This window comes from Lytechinus variegatus, chromosome 7 (genome assembly GCF_018143015.1).
Source record: "Lytechinus variegatus isolate NC3 chromosome 7, Lvar_3.0, whole genome shotgun sequence".
NCBI lineage: Eukaryota > Metazoa > Echinodermata > Echinoidea > Temnopleuroida > Toxopneustidae > Lytechinus > Lytechinus variegatus.
The window spans coordinates 39679747-39700431 of NC_054746.1; the positions used below are offsets into that span (position 1 = coordinate 39679747).

At 33.4% G+C, this 20685-nt stretch overlaps 2 protein-coding genes across 2 annotated transcripts; one reads left to right on the forward strand and one right to left on the reverse strand.

Moving 5' to 3' along the window:
* Nucleotides 1-431: 431 nt before the first annotated feature.
* On the reverse strand, nt 432-2964 carry LOC121418020 (COA8 family protein CBG23705, mitochondrial-like). Its single transcript, XM_041611722.1, has 4 exons — nt 2787-2964; nt 2109-2354; nt 1658-1742; nt 432-1327 (listed from the first exon to the last, which is right to left on the reverse strand). The coding sequence occupies exons 1-4, from the start codon at nt 2868-2870 to the stop codon at nt 1152-1154; spliced, it is 591 nt and encodes a 196-aa protein (XP_041467656.1). The 5' UTR covers nt 2871-2964; the 3' UTR covers nt 432-1151.
* A 332-nt stretch (nt 2965-3296) lies between these two features.
* LOC121419268 (lysophosphatidylserine lipase ABHD12-like) lies at nt 3297-20593 on the forward strand. The gene is made up of 12 exons (XM_041613655.1): nt 3297-3598; nt 9396-9526; nt 10527-10632; nt 11741-11866; nt 12213-12289; nt 13907-14036; nt 14804-14841; nt 15061-15140; nt 15639-15721; nt 16912-16990; nt 17304-17431; nt 18544-20593. Exons 1-12 carry the CDS (start codon nt 3462-3464, stop codon nt 18557-18559), a joined length of 1131 nt encoding a protein of 376 aa, XP_041469589.1. The 5' UTR covers nt 3297-3461; the 3' UTR covers nt 18560-20593.
* Nucleotides 20594-20685: the final 92 nt, after the last annotated feature.

The window sequence follows — 20685 nt, forward strand, 5'->3', positions numbered from 1 at the left end:
ACATCAAATGGCTTAGGCTTGATTTTCATTTTGTTAATCATTGTCAAGCTTGGGAATAAAGTGTGGAGAAACAAGTATTAAGGAAAAATGAAATGTAAACCCACTTTAAATGATAAAAACTTAGTGAAAACTTAAAAAAAAAAGTAAAGGTTGTGCTTACAAAGTGTTGAAATTTCAATTTGGGTAGCAATATTGTTACAAAATGCTTGAATGTATCTGTTTTATTGCAATTGACCAAAAATGCAAGGGAAATGTATGAGAAATGTTTCACAGGGTAAGTTTGATTTCGCCCTTTTCCCTTGACACAGCGTGAAAACAAGCATTTCTGCACAAACAGATTTCTGCGAGCTTACAAAAATGGACAGTGCTCACTCAAGTGTAACATTGTGTCAAAACTTTTACTTCCATTGGATAGATGAGACCCAAACCCAAGAATATATGTGAAAAAAATACCTACATGTAGTATATTTTTTTAATTCCCAGGGCTTTTTCAAAGTGTAAATTTTTTTGGTATGCACTGTATAGGACAGACATGATCCCTGTATTAAGCCTATGAGCTTCTTTAGACAAACCTCACCAAAATTGTGTGCATGAAGTCATCAGAATTCAATGCAAACAAAATGTTGCAAAGGCAGACGTTTTATTTGCTTTGTAACTGCAAACAATTGCTGATCAAAGCAATCATATTCTTTTGAAGTTAATGCAACAGAATTTTTGTCTGTAAACAGTTACATGGACAAGCTTGTGAAATTCATATCCATGACTGATAATGATGTGAGTTTGTTCATGCATCTCTGTTTTTTTAATAGGTATATATTTTCGCTGTATGGGATCAGAAAAAAAAATAAATTGTTTGAGTTGAAGCAACATTTACCCAGTATCCCTGATAACCCACTAATTAAAGATAAATCAAGCATCAGATCCAGTTCAAAATGTTGAGCTCTCCACCTAGAAGGAAATATCAGTATGTTCTGGGGAAGCATTTGACACTACTGAGATTTCTTAGCATGCTCCACTGGAGGTCCACTAGAGCCAGGCATAGTCTTGGTGGGCCAACTGTCAAAGTGAGACTGAACCTTTTCAACCTTCTCAACTGATGTTGCAACAATCCTCTTGACAATCTTCCTTTACAAATTATCTTAATTGATGCATCATCTTTTGTTCTTCTTCATCAACTTTGATACATTGGCTTTTATTGCTGGCCACAAGAGAGAGAAGTTTTTGCGGTACCATTGCTTGTTGTAGTCTTTGAATGAATGCTGATTTTCTTTCAGAAATTGTTGATAAAACTCGGCCATCTCCTCAGCACTCAGAACTTGCTTTACACCTGGAATTCAAATATCATAATACATAAGTACATAATATCAATTTACTGGTATTCTACAATCTCAGAATTGTTCAATATACAATTCAGATTAGAAGCTATATAATGTCACATATTCTAACAACTTACATATGTAAATATGGAGAGTATTTAATTAACATAAAACAGTGTACCTATTTCCAGTCTACCCAGAGTAGACTGGAAAGCTCTGTCATCTAAATTGAGTTTAATATTTGCTTATACTGGTACATTCGTTGAACTAGATTTGGAAGATTTTTACATACTATTCATGCTCTTAACAATGTGATTTTGAGTAAAAATGGAATAGCATACCAGATATTACAGCCTCATTACCCGAAGAGTCTTCTATCTCTTTCTGCTTATTACCAAGACGTTCCTGGACAAATTGCTCTTTGGCCTGTCAAAAAAAAAGGAATAAAGAAACAGATAAACTGATACAGAGAGTGTGTAAGGGACAAAAAAGTCACAAACCATGGGGTCATGATTGGGAAGTCAAGTCTTACAGAATTCACAAAGTACTTATACAGACTTGTGCATTTAAACAAACTAAAAGAAAATTATTGGGAATCTTTTTTTTTCATTGTTAATTTATCAAATACATCTTACAAGAGTTATTACTAAAATTGAATTAGAATATATGTATTAGTAACAATCTATGTTTTTTTCGTAGTACACAGCCTCTCATATTCATTTGTTTTCCTAGCTTGGAGGACGTATCCAAAATCTTCCAATCACAAATATTGTCCTAAAAATATTAAATTACCTTGATGAATATTTCATTTTGCTTTGACCAGAACTGATGGTTCCATTCATACGTGGCTGTTCTCATGACTCTGTAATCTCTTTCTGAATCGGTTTCTTGTTCAGGTTGAGCAGGTATAATCAATCTGAGGTTGGATTTCTTATCAGCTGGGCCAATCCAATCATGACTTGGGAATGACGGAGGAGGCATAGGTGGTGGATCTTCTTCCAAAGCTTCCCCTGATGAAGGATTAGCTTTACTTTGTTCCTGCATCATTCATAGATTAAAAAAGTAGTGATTTACTAGTTAGTATTATCACATGTGGATTTGAGTAGTCAATTGAAAAAATGTCCCTGGCCATGCATGAAACTCTTCCGGAGTTTAGGAGGAAAGGGCAAAAAATAAAACATTTTTCAAATATTTAATCTTTTGACATTTCAGGAATTAAGGTTGAAGCAATTAACACAGGCAAGGTAGTAGTAGATTGAATACCTGTTATCCCATTTATATGCATGATTCCAACAAAACAAATACACTGGGATCGATATTTTGCTAGATACATTACAGGGACGAGTCATGACTCCAGGGCTCCGGCCGCGCGCCCGCTTCGCGAGCCGGAGCTCCCCCCGGGTACGTTTGTCGTTAAAGTGGGTTAAGTGAGAATTGAGATTATGGGAAAATGGGTTGAATTTTACTTACCATTTTCACGGAAGATAGGCGAGTACATCTGCAGAATAGCCGGTAGTTTGAGTAAAATATCCATGGGCGTAATTTGTGAAGCATTGTTATAACTTTTATTTTCTAAAAATGACAAATAAGTAAAATATATCAAGACATAGTCATAGCTATGTTACGGCCTTATGTATGGGGCCACAGATAGTCTCACTCGAAGTCAGAGAGATGCGAGGCGAGGAGGAGTTTGAGTTTTTGGTTCATCGAAATCATTGTTCCCACGATACAAATTTCGATATTCCTGTCAAAATAAATAACCACAATTCATTTCATATAATACATCAATTCACCATGCCAACGTGATATGGGCTTTGATAAATTTGAACAACTAGAGTCTATTGGAGTTAAGTCTGTAGGCCTAAAGGTAAACTAAACTATTAGAAAGTTCGTTGACCTCGTATCATAGAGGCCGGCATTTTGCATTGCGTAATAACTCCCCTCCAGCTCCAGCTCCGAGTATATACCGGCCATGAAATTTTGAGGATGAGCAGCGATTGAGAGAGCGTACGGTATAGCAGTGTTACTTTTTATTTTAATTACACTATTTTACGTGTAACGTTAGAGTTTCATGTGGATTTGTAAGCTACAAAAATATATCGATCAAATAATATTTATACATGTACACAACAATTTACAAGAATAATGCGTTTCCGGGGTGACACAACTTCAAGTTCTACGAGCAAAATCCAAACAAGTGGAGATGTGACCGCTAAGCGAGGCGTGGACGAGACAAAATCAGTCGGGGAAGCGTCGGCTTGCAAGAAAAAGGAAAGACGGCGGTGAGTAGCAAATAAATGTCTGTGGAGCTGCCCTGCAGCCGCTGAAGACCGAAGCTTTGCGGAGGGGGGGGGGGGCAGCCAAATGTATTGCTGAACATACGCATGGCCAAATTATCTCCAAAGTACCCCTGGCCTTGTTTTTCTCTGTGACTGTGTGCAAAATATTAATAATGGTACCGTATCGCCAATTGCCATTCATGCAGGCTCCACTCCACTTTACTACTGCTACACTACAGACAGTGTACACTTCACCAACCCGAGTTCGGATAACCCTATTCCCTCTTGGCATTAATTGCCAAAAAAATGAGAAAAATCAAGTTAAAAGGAACAAAAACAGTGACTTACCTCGGCTGTCGCGCACATTCACTTCCCCGTTTTATCTGATCTTAAGTACATAAACATATGGCCATTGAGTCCCCTGTACAGATCGCGCTAGAACTTCGGTCTCTGTATTTGGTGAGTGAAGCCAACGGAGTTCAGCTGAACAACCAACATAACAGAGACCGAAGCTTTTGGTCTATGATAACCCTAGACAGCTAGAGTACTAGAGGCAAAGGTGGGATAAAAAAGTTATTAATTTAGAAAAAAATATTATGAGAAAGGGAAATAGCTTAATTTATTACTGTACACCCATATTTCACTCCATGTCCATCCTCCAGTTATCCTCAAAATTGGTGATTTGGGGAGAGTATCTTACTGTCTAAATCCTCACACGTAATATTCACTGCCGATTTCAAAACATCACATGCAATCGGTCGCAGGTCAAACAGCATATTTGTATTATATTGGATGGCTCAGAAAATGCCAAAATATTCTAAGAGTTTAGGAAAATATTCCATGAATCAGTGGAATATTTTCCCAATACTAATAGCAACAACAATAATAAAGAATAATGATATATGATGATGATAGTAATACTACTAATACTATTACTAATGATAATAATGATTTTGATAAGGATTACAAAATAATATTGACAATAATAATGATAACTAGATTTTAATTCGTCATGAGGACGAATTATGTGGTCTCTTATGAAATTTCATTAAGTGTCGCTAATGTATGAAATGAATCATTAGACAATCTTGATCATAGACATCATCATGGGAGTAACTTTTGACCATTGCTAAATACTCTTTAATGTGGTAATGATAAACGTGATGGATATAAATTATAAATATGTTGGTGATAATGCAATACGGTAAATATAAAAAGGAAGTTTGGAGCACGTAAAATGCCTTAAAATCTAAAAAATTTGAGACGATTTACCGAAATTGGCTTCCCAAAATTGAAAAGAGCCTTCATTTTCAGAGCAGCTAATTTTTAATCAACAGTTTCATGCTTTTTATGCAAAATCTTTTTAAAAATTCTTTATTCTGTCAGCAATTTTTCTTTCAAGATTTCAAGCAAAAATTTTCACAATGTCAGTGGGTATCAATTTCACAGAATGCTTGAAAATTCACAGGTGATACTTTTTGAGAACTAAAATATCTTAAATATGTTTATTCAACATTTCTGCTAATTTGAATTATTTTTAATGAGAAATTTCACAATGCTACAATTTCACAGCATTCACTTCAAAACTCAGTGATGTATTTGATAAAAGTATTGAGTAGAATTTTTTTGGGGGGGAAGTTTGCAAAATTTCTGTAAATTCCTAAACATTTTACATTATATTTTCCGTCAACAATTTTCAATATCCATTTATTATTTGTGTATGACTTTATCATTTACTTGAAAATTCTTTCTTGATGACTTTACTAAATAAAAGTCAGGTGAAAGATTCAATACAGGCAATTTTCCCGTAAAATTTCGGGAAAATGTTTATCTAAGTAAATTGCATAATTTTTAATTTCACAGAAGGTATCTGAAAATTTTTTATATGTTATATTATAATATTTGGTGAAAATAACCAAATAAAAAAAAATCCGGAAATTTCCACAAAATGTCCGGAATGAAATTTTTTAACACAATAGTGTTTCAATATTGTAGCGTTTACTTAGAAAATACATAAATGATGTTTTACAAGTTCCAGAAAAACTACGAAAAATGTCCTACATGAAAAACCACAAAAAAAGTGGGCTTGAAATTTACAGGAAGACTGTAAAATTTATTAATAAAACATTTTCTTTAAAAAATTCTCAAAAAATTAGGCCCAGAAAAAATTTGCAAAAACTTAAACAGGTCACAACACATTGATGCTGTGGTCAAAAGTGAAAATTATTCACACGTTATTTGTAGAGAATTTTTTCAACTACATCATATATCAAAATTTGAGAAAAAATGACCATTAATAACGAAGATACGGTCAAATATGCATAAATACGTTGACGTATGTTGCGAAAATGTGTAATTTTTATTTCTAACGTAATTTTGTGGTATTTACGCAATCTCCAGATGAGATATTGACTATATCCAAGAGTGAGGAAAAGTTGGGGGTCAACGGACTCCCTGAAGAGCTACAGTGAATTTTATATAGGCATACATGTATGTTTGCCCACTTATGACTTACTTTGCGAGTTTGCACGCGCGTGTAATGCAAATTTGAATTGACGCGCATTTGCGTATTATTGGTCGTAAGAGGCTGAATGAGGTATCAAATTAATCAGAAGATAATGGACAATGGACAGACATAAAATAAATGACGACTCGAAGATGGATACCGATGGTAGGTGCAAGAACTTGCAAGCATACCTGTGCGCGCGCAAATTCTTGACATGCTCAAAATGGTCTGAAACGTACCCAAACTTGACCACGATTGATAATAATGTCCATTCATGACATGAAAATCAAGAAATTTGACAAGCCCGATTTTGCGATAAAGTGGGAACAAAATTTGGCAATAAAAACAAATAAAGTAAAATCTGACGAATATAATAGGTGATCTGTCATATTCATGACAGACCACCTAATAATAATAATTGTGATTATGGTATGATAATAATAATGATGATGACAATAATGATAATGGTAATAGAACCCAAAGGTTTTGAATGAGTCTTCCTTGTCACATTGCACTGGGAAACTGTCCCTGTCCCCATCCCCTTGTCGAATGAGCACGATTTTATTTTGTGAGGGGAAGGTATCATGAGTATGGCTATACTGTTGGAAATGTCCCCACTGCGTGCAAAGTGAACTGTGTCCCAAACTGTGGGATAGCATAGCGACAACTTGTTTAGGGGCCAAATGTGTAAATAATTAAGCCCACGAAAAACTTGTTAAGGGGTTGTTTGGAAATAATTTGGTCACACATGTGATGTGTACAGCAATACATTTGACTCGGCCCCAGGCAAAAGGGTTGCTTCTGTTCTGAACACGAGCCTATTAAGTATGCTACACATGTAGTAAGCCTCTGTCTCTGATTTTATTCAGATCCAATCTAATTTTTAAAAATAGAGAAATAACTAAATGATTTTCTTGGAAAAAAACCTTGGCCAGTGATTTTCAGATTAAAAACCTTGGCCAGTGATTTCAGATTAAACTAAAAAGTTGTGCCCCATTGCCATGTCTGCCCACCCATTGTCTTTTACACATGATTTGGGGACATTACATGAAAATGGAATTTGATATTATGCCAGAATTTTTTATCGGACTTTTTAAATGAATATAAGTTTATGATTCGTAGTCATTGAGGGTTTTTCACTGCGAAGAATTGGTGAACATGTCCCGCTGGGATTAGAATTGCAAAAATGTGCATGTGTATAGACAAGGGGCACTAGCTAATGCAGACGTACTTGGACACCCAGAGTTGTATCTCCAGACAATTCAGCAGTTTCAGGAACTTTGTAATCAGTATTTCATTAATCGACTGTTTCAAAGTAATATCAGTCAATATTGTACAGCAAAAATAATTAGAGAATCCAGATCAAAAGATGATTTATCTGCTTAAGTGTCCGGACATCAGACATCCCAATCATCCTATAAATATTTTTCATACAATATATAAAACAATATTTTTTTATTAATTCATCAATACTTCCAGTTCTAGCCTCTAGCTACCATTTAATCCACCATACCAAGAAAGTAAACTTTCTTGTATTTTTTTAGTTACATTACAATGATAGAATCTGGCCGAGCAAGCTAACTGCAAGGAAAAATAATAATTCAGAGTGAAAACTTCCCTTCTTCCATAAACAATATTTACAAGTGCAGGGATGTTCATTTCCTTATTCCATTTTCACCTTCCTTGCTAAAAAATGTCAATGAATAAATAAGTTGTAGAGGAGAAAAAAAAACACCCTCTTTTAAATGGTAGGTTAAGGTATCTCAGTAGAGCATTGTAGCCCAGTGGATTAGTCTCCAGACTTTGAAATAAAGGGTTGTGTGTTCAAATCCCAGTCACTGCATGGTTTCCTTCAGCAAGAAATTGATTTGCATTGCATTGTGCTGCATTTAACCCAGGTGTGGTAGCCTATGGTGGTACGTAGCATAAATTTATTCTGTGAAGAACACTGAAACACATGATGCTGCATTGTTGTAAATTGCTTAGTATGTGCTAAAGGGGTATCCAGCCTTGGCCACAAAGTTATGTGTTGGAAAGGAGAAAAATAAATGAGACAGAATGGTGAAATTTTAAAAGAAATCGGACAAGCAATAAGAAATTTATAGCTGCTTTAAAATTGAGATCATTAATACTATGTAGATTTCAAATTGGTAACTGGGTAAGTAAATTATGACAAGGGGCAAGGACAGCTTTCCCATAGGCCATGTACTTTATTATCTTGGATTTGTGGTTTTCTGTAAGTACAGTACCCATCCCCCTGGGCAGTAATCTAAATATAACCCAGGTAGGATATTGTTTTATGTCCTCATGAAAGAAAAATCTGATTTAAAATAAAACTTTTGGGAAAACTGACATTTTAGCCATAATATGTATTTTACCCTTTTTACACAAGCTAAAATTTCCTTAACCCCGTACTATAGGTGGGGCTAAATTGCCATTTAGCCCCACCTATAGTACGGGGTTAAGCTTAGCCCACTTTCTTTTTACACAGCATTTTTGCAAAGTGGGCTAACCCCACCATTAGTACGGGATTATTTGGCCCTGCAAAAAAGCAGGGTTATCCCAGCAATTGCGGTGCTAAGAGCGATAGTACGGGGTTAAGATCGCTAGTGTAAAATGAAAGTGGGCTAAGCTTAACCCTGTACTATAGGTGGGGCTAAATGGCAAGTACGAGTGAAGTACTTGTACTACGAATGATCGACAAAAACCACTAGTGTGGGGTTAGCGAGTTTCATGTGTGAAAAGCAAGCATTCCTTATCTGGGGTTAGCAATAACAATTTGGCATGTGTGAAAAGGGAAAAAGATAGTACGGGTTAAAGATAGTCCGGGGCTAAGAAAATCCTGTGTAAAAAGGGTATTAGGGTACATGGAAGAGTAGTCCATGCCGTACATCACTATGATGTCACATTTCTGCAGCCAATTTGAAGTCTCCATGGGTAAAGTGATTACCAATATTTACAACTTAAAATTTCATAACTTTCTTGTTGTTTGTCCAATATTGTTCAAACTTTCACCTATCAACTTGTCAGATTTTTCTTTTCCTTATAATAAAACAAGTTTTTATTTGGGTTGGATTCCCCTTTAAGAATTAAACAAGAGTAATTTGTGACAACTTAGTGTATATTTTTCATCATCTAAATTCCAAAAATATATATATACTGTACTTTTTATCTCTCTTGCTGAATTTGTTTGCTTCCATATCCTGAGACCTGAGTCTTGTACACTAGTGAGCACAGAGAGCAATTTATAACTTTCGGATTTTCTTCCTTTTCACTGATTTCATTTACTATTAGAAAGAGAGCTATTATATGGAGTTGGACATGGAAGCTATGTTTGCTGAATTCCATTTTGTTCTACACAATCTTCCCAGTTCTAGTTTATTTCATCCCTGACTTTGCTTCCCAACTTATTTTCCTCAATTACCGTGAGTAAACTCATTTTAATATAGTCGTTATGTAGATGACTCCGCATATCATTTTAATAGTTTTAATTTCAGTCATTCTTAATGGAAGTTCAAACATCTCCTCTGTATTAAGATAATAATTATTATTAGCAGGATATTTACTAATGAAACTTTTAAAATTAATGAAACTATTGAGTTAGAATGTGAATTTTATAAGCAATTGTGTTTTTAACAATTTCTAAATGCAAACTGTACAACGTTGAGTATGATTATCTAACCAGTTGATGTGTGTAGTACTGTTATACAATAAATATCAAGTTTTGAGCAGTTTTCTCAGTCTTTAATGCCGAGGGTTTGGGTCTGAACTTTCTTGTTCTTTTTTGTTCTTTTCTTTTTTTTCTGTTTTTTCCATTTCCATATGGGCAAGGTATTGCAGATGTGTATTTACTTATTTTCTCTTTATCTCGGTACAAATGTTATTTACTTTCAGTCTCAGATAAGGTTTGCAGATAGAAAAAGATTAACTGGTTGATTTTTGTGTAGTGTTTCTTATTCTATGGACAGAATCAAATATTTGTATTTAGTCTTATCTGTGATGATAATATTGGATCCAGCTTGAACAAATAAATGCGTTAATTAAAATAAACTGGATATTTTATGTTAATTAAGTTGTGGTTCTGTCATTAAGGACATATGTATTATTTTTATGAAGACTTCAGTGTTAGAGTGTAAATTTGATTGTGTTTTTACAGTATAAAACAAAATGCAAAATTAAAGAAAAATATATTTTTATAAATGTATTGAGGCTCATTAATACTTTGGAGAGAATGGCCATCAAGCCCCTAACAGTATCATCGTATATATCGATATATTGATGAGAGTGTTAGAAACAAAGAATAATTAGTTAATTGTTTTAAATTTATGCTCTTCTACAACAAGAATGTGAGTAATTGAGTTTCACATCCATACTTTGTACATTTTGAAGTTTTCAAAAGTTTTTGCACATATTTTTTTCAAACAGTCAAGTGTCCTGTATTCAGAGACTACCATGCTCCTGAGGTATATGGATTGAAAGGAGCAAGGAACGTATATCTACCTTCTACCAATGGAGTTCAGCTTGGAGTGTGGTAAGACTTTCATTCAAGTATAGTCTTGTTCCAGGGTAATTCCTAATAAGCAATATTATTCATGAATATTACCATTTGTTATGTGGTCACTATTTTTGTTATTTTCACTAATTTCTAAGGCTTTTAACCATGGTAACAGAATTATCAGAAAATCAAACCATTTCACAAAACAATAATATCTTGTGATATTTAATCAATATATGATCATTATACTTAATGATATTCCCATATTTTGTTCAGTCCAATGTTAGGGTATTCAGGACAATGAGTTTGATTAAAATTATTTGAATATGAAGTGAGCCTGAGGTGCCCATTTTTGTCATTGCTCACCATTCACCAATCACCATCTTGCGACATTGACAATAGCAATTATTGGGAGCAGACATCTAAATGTACCATCACAGTTAAATATGAAATTATACTGGCTTAATAAAATTCATGGAGGGTGACATAAAAAATGTGTAAATATTCAATTTTGCACAATGCTGGTATTCATGGAAATTTCATAAATGAAAGGTCAGTTTGCTTTTGGATGTAAATTGACATAAACATAAAGAAGATATTGAAATATCTTCATACTGGATAAGCAATAAATATTGCACATTGCAGGGAGCAAACAAACTGCACTTGAATGCAATATCAGGTAAAGGTAAGTCAAAGAAGTCAAATGGAAAACTTTAAAATCACGCTCTATATCAGATGATATTTAGGAAAATGTGATGGCATTAAGAATTGACTTGAGTTAGATAATAAAGGCAATCATACCAATTTTTTATTCTTTGAAGACATTTGTTGCAGGTAAGAAGAAGAAAAGCTTTCCCAAACAAAAACAATGATATTTTCGTTTAAAAATGAATAAGATTTCAAAGATGTAATAAATAATCAAATATACAATGAATTGTGCAGAATAAATGTATATTACCTTTGAAAATGATTTCATTTGACAAAATTTATTTAATTGTTATTGTTTATATTCTCACAAGCTCTTTCCTCAATATTCAGATTTCAAACCATGAATTTGAATCATATATTCTTTTTTAAGGTTTGAGTATTTGTACGAATGGGAATAATATCTCTTAGTCAATCAAACTTTATATTTTCTCTTTAGGCAAATGCTTCCTACTTCTGTAAGACCTGCAAGAGAAGATAACGAAATGTCAGGAGAGTTCTTTGATAAAGCATTAAGAGACCATAGACCAGTGATTATGTACTGCCATGGAAATTCAGGTTCAAGGTAATGATTTCAACTCCAAAACAATACCTGAAGTAAGGTTTAATATCAGAAAATAACCATTGATAATTGTGAAATATTTTGTCAAAGGATTAAACACATTATACAAAAATATATTGAGTTATTTTGTCACTCTTTCTCATATCTCTCTTTCTCTCGCCCTCTCCCCTTTTCTCATCCTTTCTTTCTTAACCTCTCTCTTATTGTTTTGCGTACTCATCCTCTTTTCCTATGTCTGGTTTTCAGTATCATTTTTGTTTCATCAGTTTGCTTGTTAACTGGATCAAATCAAAACCAGTATTCAAAGACAAAAAAAAATATATAACGTTTTTTTCTTTTTATTTTACAGAGCAAATCCACACCGAGTAGAATTGTATAAATTATTGATTAGACTGGGATTCCATGTTGTAGCTGTAGACTACAGAGGTTTGTACAATTTTCTTACAATTGTTCTTTTTTTAAGTTGCATGTCTTAATGTTGTGAATCAAAATTAGACATCTTTTTTAAAATGTATGGCATGGCATGAATATCTGTGTAAGATTATTGTCTGCACATGATTATATCTAAATATGGCATTTTGTGTGAAAGAAATTGTTATGTGATTTCTGTTATTCTCTCTGATGAAGCGTTGTCATTAATTTGTATTTTCTAGAAGATTTTCCTCTACATACCGGTATTCAAAACAATATTGCATTTTCAAAAATCTTTGTTTGTGAAATCAAGCAAGAAATTAACCTTTGACCATATTTTTGTCTCACCTGCGAAGCAAAGTGAGACTATAGGCGCCGCTTTTCCGACGGCGACGGCGGCGGTGGCGGCGGCGGCGGCGTCAACATCAAATCTTAACCTGAGGTTAAGTTTTTGAAATGATGTCATAACTTAGAAAGTATATGGACCTAGTTAATAAAACTTGGCCATATGGTTAATCAAGTATTACTGAACATCCTATCAGAGTTTCATGTCACATGACCAAGGTCAAAGGTCATTTAGGGTCAATGAACTTAGACCATGTTGGAGGAATCAACATCGAAATCTTAACCTGAGGTTAAGTTTTTGAAATGTCATCATAACTTAGAAAATATATGGACCTAGTTCATGAAACTTGGACATAAGATTAATCAAGTATCACTGAACATCCTGCATGAGTTTCACGTCACATGATCAAGGTCAAAGGTCATTTAGGGTCAATGAACTTTGGCCGAATTGGGGATATCTGTTGAATTCCCATCATAACTTTGAAAGTTTATGGATCTGATTCATGAAACTTGGACATAATAGTAATCAAGCATCACTGAAAATTTTGTGCAAGTTTCAGGTCTCATGATTAAGGTCAAAGGTCATTTAGGGTCAATGAACTTTGGCCGAATTGGGGGTATCTGTTGAATTCCCATCATAACTTTGAAAGTTTATGGATCTGATTCATGAAACTTGGACATAATAGTAATCAAGCATCACTGAACATTTTGTGCAAGTTTCAGGTCTCATGATTAAGGTCAAAGGTCATTTAGGGTCAATGAACTTTGGCCGAATCGGGGATATCTGTTGAATTACCATCATAACTTTGAAAGTTTATTGGTCTAGTTCGTTAAACTTGGACATTAGAGTAACCAAGTATCACTGAACATCCTGTGCGTGTTTCAGGTCACATGTCCAAGGTCAAAGGTCAATGAACTTTAGCCGAATTGGGTGTATCTGTTGAATTACCATCATAACTTTGAAAGTTTATGGATCTGATTCATGAAACTTGTACATAAGAGTAATCAAGTATCACTGAACATCCTGTTCGAGTTTCAGGTCACATGATCAAGGTCAAAGGTCATGTAAGGTCAATGAACTTTGGCCATGTTGGGGTTTTTGTTGAATAACCATCATATCTCTGTAAGTTTATTGGTCTAGTTCATAAAAAGGGAAATAAGAGTAACCATGTATCACTGAACATCTTGTGCGAGTTAGAGTAGTATTCAAAGTGAGCACTGCTGCTATATTGAACCGCGTGATGCAGGTGAGACGGCCAGAGGCATTCCACTTGTTTATTTTTCTAGGATATGGAGATTCATCAAGTTATACAACTGCGGATGGTATTCATGATGATGTAAGAACAGTGTATAGATGGCTGAGAGAAAGGACAGGGGATTCCCCTTTCTACATCTGGGGACATTCTCTTGGAACAGGGTAATGTTTTTTTAAGCTTGATATTCAACCTGTTGTTCACAACTAACTCAAATGAATGAATTGATTCCATTCTTTTGCAGTTGCAGGTCAACAATTTAATAAATTCTCAAGTTGAATAAACTTGTTTTATTGATGTAAATATTCAGCTGTTTTCAAAAGATTTCTCTTCTCTACTTTTGTTTCTACGTGCATTATGTATGCTCAAGATACATGTAAGAATAATAGTTTCCTTAAAGAGAAATGCCAGTAGTTGCAGTAAACACTGATTTCATGAGAAAGTCTGTAAAACCAGGCTTAATTGTCAGTATATCATCGAGGATCTAGATCTGGTACAGTTACATAAACTGAACTTTGTGAAATCTTGAAATCTACGCTGAAAAATGTTCACACTGAAGACCACCAACACAGATAGGCACACGTGGGATAGTGTATTATTATTGCTGGAATAAAGACCCAACGGAAGTGACCGAATCCACGCTTATTTTGCTTATTTCTCAGCAATTACACAATTTCTTCCAGAATCCTTTGGAACATATTTTTTATTCATTCATATATTATTGGTCATTATATTAGATTCTGTAAAAAGTCATTTTGAGATCGTTACCAATACTGGAATTTATCTTTAAAAAAGAATATTCTTGAGACAAACATCACTGTAAATGCCTATACATGTACAAATATATTTGTAGATTTTGTATGTTGATTGTATGATGAGTTTTGATTTTAAGCATCTGATTCTTCTTTTATTTGTTCTTTATTTCTTTCAGGATATCCACAGTATTCACTTCAAAAATATGCAGAGAAGGTGAGTTTGAACAGTACTATAGAAAATCTACTTTGTTGAACCTTGTAATATGAATTATACAATTAGTTATTGTCAGATTTTGACAAACCATTTAAATATAAAATAATTTGATTTTGCATGAAGTTTAATGCATAAAATCACAATACTCTACACTTGACTGAAACATATTGTAGTCATCCTGTGTGTAATAAGTAATACATTATATTTCTTATTTGATAGAGGGATGTCCTACAGGTCTTGTCTTAGAAGCACCATTCAACAACCTTCTTGATGAGGTCATGAGACATCCATTTGGAATGGTAAATAACTCTATATCTAGTTGATGCAGCTATGGGACATGTTCATGAATTGTAAGATTATCTGTAAGATGATATCATAGAGAGGTAGATAGTGAGATGAAAGGAGAGGAGAGAGTGATGAAGAGAGTGTCGGGAAGGGAGAAAGACAGGAGATGAAAGGTAGAATATATGATATATCATGTAAACAATATTTGTCTTAATTTATATCTCTGAAACATTCCTCCATACAACTTAGGTTTCTTTGATCTAGCTTTTAACCCTATCTAGGCCGGGGGGGGGGGGGGGGCGGGGGGCCTCCCCCCCTCAACAATTTGCGCAATATTTGTCTTAATTTATATCTCTGAAACATTCTTTCATAAAACTTAGATTACTTTGATATAGCTTTTATTTCTGTGGCTCCATATTTTCAGAGTAGCGTAATACAGACTTTCGCTTAGATTGATCTATAAAAGAGAATTGTGAGATAACATGTAGCTGTATATTTGTCTTCTATTATAGCCTTGGAACATTCTTCCATACAGCAGAGGTTACTTTGATCAAGCTTTTAATTCTACAGCTCCATACTTTCAGAGTGATGTTAAGTAAGTTCCCATTACCCTTCTATATCCTATGATACAGAAATAAACATGACAATGGTAATAAGAGTACAACCTCAAATATACAACTTCATATTCATCTGCTCACATTAGTATAAATTTGACCACAAGTACATGTGTAATACAGTTCCTTCATAGGGAAAAATTATCATTTTTGTCTCGCCTGCATAGCAGAGCAAGACTAGGCGCCTCTTTTCCGACGGCGGCGTCAACATTAAATCTTAACCTAGGGATAAGTTATTAAAATTACATAACTTAGAAAGGACCCAGTTCATGAAACTTGGACATAAGGGTAATCAAGTATTACTGAACATCCTGCCTTGGTTTCAGGTCACATGACCAAGGTCAAAGGTCACTTAGGGTCAATGAACTTTGCCATGTTGGGGGTATTTCTTGAATTATGATCGTAACTTTGAAAATTTATGGATCTTGTTCATAAGTCTCTAGACATAAGAGTGATTGTATCACTGAACATCCTGTGTGAGTTTCAGGTCACATGACCAAGGTCAAAGGTCACTTAGGGTCAGTGAACTTTGGTCATGTTGGGGATATTTGTTGAAGTGGCATCATAACTTAGAAAGTTTATGGATACAGTTCATGAAATGTAGACATAAGGGTAATCAAGTATAAATGATTGTTTTACACACATCTTAGATCACATGATCATGGTCAAAGGTCATTTTGGGTCAATGGACATAGTATTATCATGTCATATAATTATAACATGTTCTCTTTTGTGAATAATTGATAAATAGGTATTTTCAAAGTCAGCACTGCTGCTATATCAAATCAATGCAGGGGGGACTTCCAGAGGTGTTCCACTTGTTCACTTAATGCACCCATTAGATGATGTGTAAGAAAGATACTCATAAAGAGATAGTGTAATCAGTTAATCTCTGTTATCTGAGGAAATGAAATACAAGTCCTGGAATCCAGTCTTTTATATATTGCTGTAATCTCATGAAAGCTGCAGTCAAGTTTTCTGGAACAATTCTGGAACTATTTTAAGTTTTGTGTTTAAAATGTAAAATACTTCTATTTTCAAAGATGAGTGATACCTGATTAAGAAGCCAGCAAAGTAGGATGCTGTTGCTGGTGAAAATAATACAATAACAATATTCTTTTGTATTTTTCTTAAATAAATCATAGAAAATTTGATTATATTTTGTTTTCAGCATAGAGCATGTGACGTGTCCTATTCTTATTCTTCATGCTGAAGATGACTGGATTGTACCACATGACCTAGGCAGGAAGGTAAACTTTATCATATTTATCATACAAAATTGGGAGATCCTGAGATACAAAATTAGTTTTCTTCTGAAAGATCTATATTATGCATCTATCATTATAAAATGAATAAATGAATTATATGAATAAAAAAAATGAATTAATGAACTATATTTATTTAAATGCAGGAAAGGGATTAGGGGGTTTGGAACATGTTTTATGCATTGCCTATGAGTATGCAACATTGTATAGAAATACCCTTTATTCATAGTGGTTATTAAGACTTATTAATCAAGTCATATTTGATTAACTACCAACATGTTTGTTTTTTTCTGCCTAGCTTTATGATATAGCTGTTGAGAGAAGGCCAGCCTCAGCAGATCCAATCCAAATGGTTTCATTTCATAGGGAAGAGGGATGTGGACATAAAAATATTGCTTATTCATCAAAGCTACCATCTATTTTGAGGTAATTCATATAGAAATATAATGTCTTCATTTAACAAAGAACATAATCTGTGGTATTCTCATATCATTGATAAAGTTAACCAAAGGTTAACTAAGCCAAGACCAAGGTTTACTCAACTGAGACCATACTTTAATGGAGTGCAAGTCATCAGCTCATTTACCAACTACAAATTTTCTCCAAAGTAAAGTTTCTTGAAAAGTAATTTTGGTATGTAACGAGAAAAAAAAAAAATTATGCAAAAGTGAACATATGTTGACATTTCTTTAAAAGTTAGAGGATAAATGACAAAATAGTAAAAGAAAAAATAGAATTTATTGCATACAGGTATTTAAGTTTATTTCCATAGATAAGTCCATCTCTGTGTACATAAACTGACATTCCATTATTTCCTGTTAATTCTGAATATAAATACATTTTTAGATTTTAACCATTTTTTCGTGAATGTGCAGTTGATGGTCAAGATCCTTCCAATACCTGAAAGTTGTGTGAACATAATATGCATAAGTTGTATTTTGAGAATGTCCATCTGAAGTCTCTTATTGTAATATTAAATGGGAAGGGTTTTTTTAATAGTACAAAATCTGTTCAAATGCATTTGAAATATCAAAATACTGCAACAATTATATTTTGCTTCCTGTTAATGACCATTTCTATTTCCTTGTTAGCTGTGAACAAGATGATGGTGTTATTTAGAAATTGTGTAAACATATTGATTTAGAATTACCTTTCCTGTGACTGTTTCACAGGTAATTAAATTTGACCTTCAATAAGTCGTGACTAAAAATAAATAAGTCATGATTTTGCACCAAATTTCTCATTCTATCAGGTTTATAATCTCATTCATGCTCCTTGACCAATAAGTGACATGATGCATTATTTTATACTACATACAACTTTGATTTTCAGTCACACTTGCAAAATATTTTACTGTAAACTTTTGAATATATTTCATTTTGGATGCTTACTTTAGGATAGTTTTAGTAAATTTTAAGTTATCCATATTCAAATCTCATCTTGACTTGTATATTCTTCCATTATGATAATATGGTTCTCTCTGTCTTTCTTTTCTTCTTTGTCTCGCTCTCTCTTTCTTTCTCTTATGCTCTCATCAGTGATTTCATCAAATGAGGAACCAAAGGTTGTCAATGAAACCCAGTAGCTTCCAAGCCATATGTGTGTGCAGCTGTTGTGTTTTTTTTTTAATTCTTTGTGGTGCTTCAACTTTTACTTATGTAATTTTATTTTTTACTCTTACCTCCTACAGTGTAGATAAGATATCTGAGTACCTCTTGTTGCCATGTTACCTCATGAAAACAGGGTTGATATCATTCATTAACATCCTTCTGATGTAGACAATCAAACATTCTTGGTATTCAGCTCCATAACATAAAGATTACTGTGGGGTTGATTTCGCTATTGATTGCATTGATGATTGTGTATGAATGATCAATAATAAAATCTCTCCCGCAATAATTCACTAAGCTTTATGTTATGAGGACCCAGATAAAAGGAGATATGCTATGTTTACTTACATTTCATACAAACATTTGAAAAGATATTTCATGATTTGATGGAGGTAGAAACTATAAAAATTAGATAATATCTATCTAACAGACAACAGTGATTTGAATCTGTTGAAGTAATTTTAATGAATCAATGGCTTATCCAATCCAGGAGTTACTAAAAGAATAGAAATTTGAACAACAACAGTGATTTGAATTCACAAAAGTAATTTAAATGGATCAGTGCAATGGCTTATCCAAGCCAGGGCTAACTACATGTAATAAAATAATAGACATTTGAACAACTAAAGAGAAATTATATAAGCTGACGTTATTATTTTCTTTGATATCAAGTTAAAATAATGATACTGCAGGCATCTACACGTTTGCTTTGGAATACACATGATAATGCTTCAATATTGGTAGTGATGTTTTAATGATTTTGAATACATCTCCTTATATAGATACTCTTTTTTTTTGTAGTTTGTGATGTGCCATGTATTCCTAATTGTGGTGCCAAAGAAGTGTATTTGATGCTTGTTCATATGAGGTATATGATTAGACAAATCACATATTTCTGTATTAATTATGAAGGAAATCAAATTATGCAACTAATCATAGTTAAGAATTACAGTAGCTGATAATAGTTAAATGAAAATCACAAGCGAATTGATTCATGAAATTTTCAGCTACACACATTTCGAGCTGGAAAGAATTATACTGTATAATAACATTTTGTAATCACATTGTCTTAGAGCAAAGAAAGAATATATTTATTGATTGAAGCAAAACAAAAACATTGTTCTGAAATCATGATTTTGTTTAGTATACTATTACTGAACAAATCTCTATTTACTGCAATTGGCAATAGTTTTATTGAGTCAAAGTTGCAATATCTCATGTATTTATTCGAGTATTTTTAAAACTTTATCTGTTGTAGAATAGCCTTGATACACATAATTGTGTATGCATGATTAATTATGATTCAAATATGTCAATAAATAGTGTGATACAGAGTATTAGTCTGAAAAGTCTCATTTATTATTCATTTGCCAAAATTTTCTGACAAATTGAAAAGGGCCAGGTTTCTAATTGCACTTTTGGTGGAATATTTCATTCATACTGTTAGTTCTTCTAAGTACCAAGTATGATATGTGCAGACTACACAACCTCACTGCTTTACTGAAATAACTTATTTATGTATGATGCACAATGTCCAATTTCAAACAGATTCCGACTTTTTTTTTAAATAAGTAAATGGCAATGCATTTTCTAAATCATAGAATATTTCTTTCAAACATTTTACTGTTTCATCTTCTTTGATGACAATGAAATATCTGTATCCCAACAAAGTTTGTGATGATTTTATCATATTTATTGGAATTTTTTTTTTTGATGAATCTAAAGGGATAGATACTGTTTTTTGCAGTGCAGCTGTTTCGAGTTATGTGTAATTTTTACTTCAAATATGATTTTTTTTTTGTTGTTGTATGAGTGTTGATATTTTTAGTACTGATCATGCACGGGTGATCTTGAGAAGGAAAGGTAAACAAGAATAGTGCATATTGATATACTAGTAGTACCCTGCTATATTGATTCATAATAGTAATAGTAGTAGTGGTAGTGGTGGTAGTGGTAGTAGTGGTAGTGGTAGTAGTAGTAGTAGTAGTAGAAGTAGTAGTAGTAGTAGTAGTAGCAGTAGTAGTAGATGACATTTGTCATCTTGTGTATGATTTGTGTTAAAAAGAAAAA

Excerpts from the sequence above, each read along its gene's own strand:
- LOC121418020 (XM_041611722.1), bottom strand. The coding sequence starts at position 2,870 with ATGCTTCACAAATTACGCCCATGGATATTTTACTCAAACTACCGGCTA. Across the intron at positions 2,355-2,786 it reads GCCTATCTTCCGTGAAAATG|GAACAAAGTAAAGCTAATCC; the intron begins GTAAGTAAAATT and ends TGAATGATGCAG. Across the intron at positions 1,743-2,108 it reads AAAATGAAATATTCATCAAG|GCCAAAGAGCAATTTGTCCA; the intron begins GTAATTTAATAT and ends TTTTTTTGACAG.
- LOC121419268 (XM_041613655.1), top strand. The coding sequence starts at position 3,462 with ATGCGTTTCCGGGGTGACACAACTTCAAGTTCTACGAGCAAAATCCAA. Across the intron at positions 3,599-9,395 it reads AAGAAAAAGGAAAGACGGCG|AAAGAGAGCTATTATATGGA; the intron begins GTGAGTAGCAAA and ends ATTTACTATTAG. Across the intron at positions 9,527-10,526 it reads ACTTATTTTCCTCAATTACC|TCAAGTGTCCTGTATTCAGA; the intron begins GTGAGTAAACTC and ends TTTTTCAAACAG.